Source organism: Nanorana parkeri, unplaced genomic scaffold (genome assembly GCF_000935625.1).
Source record: "Nanorana parkeri isolate BGI_ZX_2015 unplaced genomic scaffold, ASM93562v1 scaffold1381, whole genome shotgun sequence".
Lineage (NCBI taxonomy): Eukaryota > Metazoa > Chordata > Amphibia > Anura > Dicroglossidae > Nanorana > Nanorana parkeri.
In genome coordinates, this window is record NW_017307649.1 from 204,170 (window position 1) to 207,248 (window position 3,079).

Sequence of the window (3,079 nt, forward strand, 5' to 3'; positions counted from 1 at the left end):
TCTGTGAGCGTTCACCAACTACTGTGAGAATGGGGAAAACACGAATGTCCTTAATGTATTTTCTGTTCTGGTCAAATGTTCTTGAATTGCTTAGTTCATAAAGAACAAAGTGAAGTGGGAAAATACCACATTATGGCCACTAGATGGGGCTGAGGATCGTAGGAAACAAATACATGTTAGTAGCAAGATACAATGTAACAATTTAAGAGAATGAGGAGTGAAGTAGAATGTGTATGCAAGCACTGTTATCCCCGTAGTAGCAATGGTTACATTTATAAGCTCATTTGCTCCAGCAGTTTCTAGAATTATAACATTGAACACTGAGTTTGGCTACCCTTTTGGCTAGAAACCGTTAAAACTAAAGGGTTTACATACCACATCTGTGTAGCAACACACCACATTCTGCCTGGAGTTCACATTCCCTCCTGATTGAGGGGACTGGGAGCACACAAAAGGTGAGCAATGAAAATGAACAGGCTTGCATGTCAAGCACAGCCTTAACAATCCCGAAAACATTCCTGCTGCTACAATGCAAAAGTTTTACTGCCACTGTGTTGGATTTAAGTCTCCATACAATAAAAATTGCTCACATGTGGAGAATTCACAAATCAGGAATAAGCTAAAAGCAGAATGTGTAGTAGCAGTGTTCAGTGTTTTATCATAAACATAACTAAATATTTCTATTATTGCTGAATCACTTATCTACTAAAAACAAGTAAGCTTTTCATTTGGCATAATATACTGAGCAAGGTCATACCTATAATCTTTATCAGGAAGGTCACTGTTGATGAGAGCAGTTGTGACTCTCTGCAGCATTTCCAGTACTTCATCACACCCAGTTAAAATCTGGGTGGCCGAACTCAAAATGCTTGTCTGCAGTTCCTAGGACAAAAAAGAAAGACAAACTGGATTAGTTGATATATATCTGAAAATTATTTTTTGCTATACTACCCTCCAGAATATGAAAGTAACTGAAGATTCCTATAATGAGCAGCAATCTGCTGCTGTTGACTAAACCTGGCCTAGCAGTCCATTATATAATCTTTATTGCAGATAAATGTGTGAGTATGTTAACTGCGCTATGCTTTGGAATAGTGTCTGGGATAACCTAAAGTATGACAGGAAGGCATGTGTGAATGTCAAACTTTCTGGTCTGTTGGCTGCAAACAGGAATTCAATTTTGATTCTAACAAGATTTCCGCTGGTAACGATGGAATAAGAAAGAGAACGTAACCTGCTTGAGACTACTGAAACATAGCTACTCCAGAAAATATGACTACATGCAGAATGCACAAAGTGTAGAAGAGATGGAATCACTGGGAACTATTGTATGTGACTCTATAAAGTTGAATTGGGATGTTATTTACCGCTCCTCTTCTACAATGTGATCAGAATATGCAAGGGACTATTCAAGAGTAAAAACCTAGATAGTCTAATCTGTCACATTGAACCAAAATATTCAATGACAAGCTGCAGAGAGAGTAATAAACTTGTGTTGTATTTTGCTTGCTATTTTTATGAACACAGAAGAAAGCAAGCAGACTACCCAAGATAAAGCTACGCCTAAAATGTTGTTTCCCACATGTCTGCAGACGAGCCCTTCAAAACTGGAATAAAGCTGGCCATACACTATTCCACTGTTTGCATTCAGCATGCGGGCTAAACGGGTCATTTCCCTAGATAAAATAAATTGTACTTTTACTGCACTTAAAGTGACAATAAAGGCAAAAAAATTTTTGTTTCAACACAACGTTAATGAAAGCACTTACCTTAAGGCCTTGTTCACACCAAATGCAGACCAGATGCGGTCAGGTTTCTGCACACGCAGTGCAGTGGGTTGTGCCGCGTTTTAGATGCGTTTTGGGCCGGTTTTGGTAAAAAAAAAAAAAATCTTTTTTTTAAAGTTTAACATGGGCTTTCAGGCACTTGCATGCGTTTTTGATGCGTTCCAGACCAGATCCAGAGCAGGTAAAATAGGGCTTGCCGCATTTTTTTCATCCGGTCTGGATCTGGTCTGGATCCGCACGCTGCGATGTGAACTGGAGGTCAAAATACCATAGGAATACATTGGACGCAGTTTTGATCCGGTCTGCACCTGCTCTGGTCCGGATCTGCTCCGCGCTTGGTGTGAACAAGCCCTTAATGATGTCTCTTAATCCAATCATCTTCTTCTTTCCTGTAGTTTTCAGCCTTCTCTCCAGCGCTGCGGAGAGTGTCCGATCCAGCGCCGACTCCTCTGTGATAGCTGGCACGTACTCTCCCACGGTGTCTGCATGCGGGTGCACGCGTCCATATACTTACCTTGTGTCTCTCCTCACTTCCCGGCCGAAAATGTCAACTGCGTATGCGCCCGCCCCAAGATGCTTTGCGGCCGCCCATGCAGTTTCACATTTTAGGACGGGAGAAGATACAGGTAAGTTTAAACCGCTGTTAAAGCGATTTAAAAAACAAACAAATATTTTTTCGCATAGATCTACTGTTTGCTAGCAGTAGATCTATGCAAAAAAAGCTGAGGGTTTAGAAACCCTTTAAACCAAAGAAAAAAGAATTCTTGCAGTGGGGCTACTTCTGTACTGCAAGAGTTAAGTGCTTGTTTTCTTCTAGCATGTAAAATAAAGTTATACTCACCTGAGCATGCAGTCAGAAGGCTGCTAGACCCATCCCTGGAGCCTCTCTCCTCCTCCACTCCAGCGGTCTAAGGTCCTGTGACTCATTACATTCAATACACAGTGTATAGGAGTTGAGGATTCTGAGGGACATACCATCACTGCAGCAGAGGAAGAGACAGGCTGGAGGGAGCGCTGTCACAGCCAGCAGGATGTGAGGTTCGGAAGAGTATAACTTTGAGCGTTATTCACTTAGCAGCCGAAGACGACGTAAACTGAGCCGAACGGCGTTTGGCTATTCACTCGGCTCTGTACGGCCGTTCGACTCAGCCAATCCTACATCTGCTCGCTACCCCCAAAGTAGAGGTAACAAAGTTAACAAAAAAAATTATTAAAAATAAATAATAAAAAACAAAATTGTAAAAAAGGTATTAAAAAAATGTAAAAGAAAAAACAAAACAAAAAAAAAAAAA

The 3,079-nt window shown here is 41.0% G+C and overlaps 1 protein-coding gene across 1 annotated transcript in view; it reads right to left on the reverse strand.

Annotated features, from left to right (window-relative positions):
- Positions 1 to 3,079, reverse strand: part of HECTD4 (HECT domain E3 ubiquitin protein ligase 4) — a 130,755-nt gene that overhangs the window by 70,268 nt on the left and 57,408 nt on the right. The window contains exon 18 of the mRNA XM_018569713.1: positions 758 to 882. Within this exon, the coding sequence (XP_018425215.1) occupies positions 758 to 882 (125 nt within the window). The remainder of the gene's footprint in view (positions 1 to 757; positions 883 to 3,079) is intronic.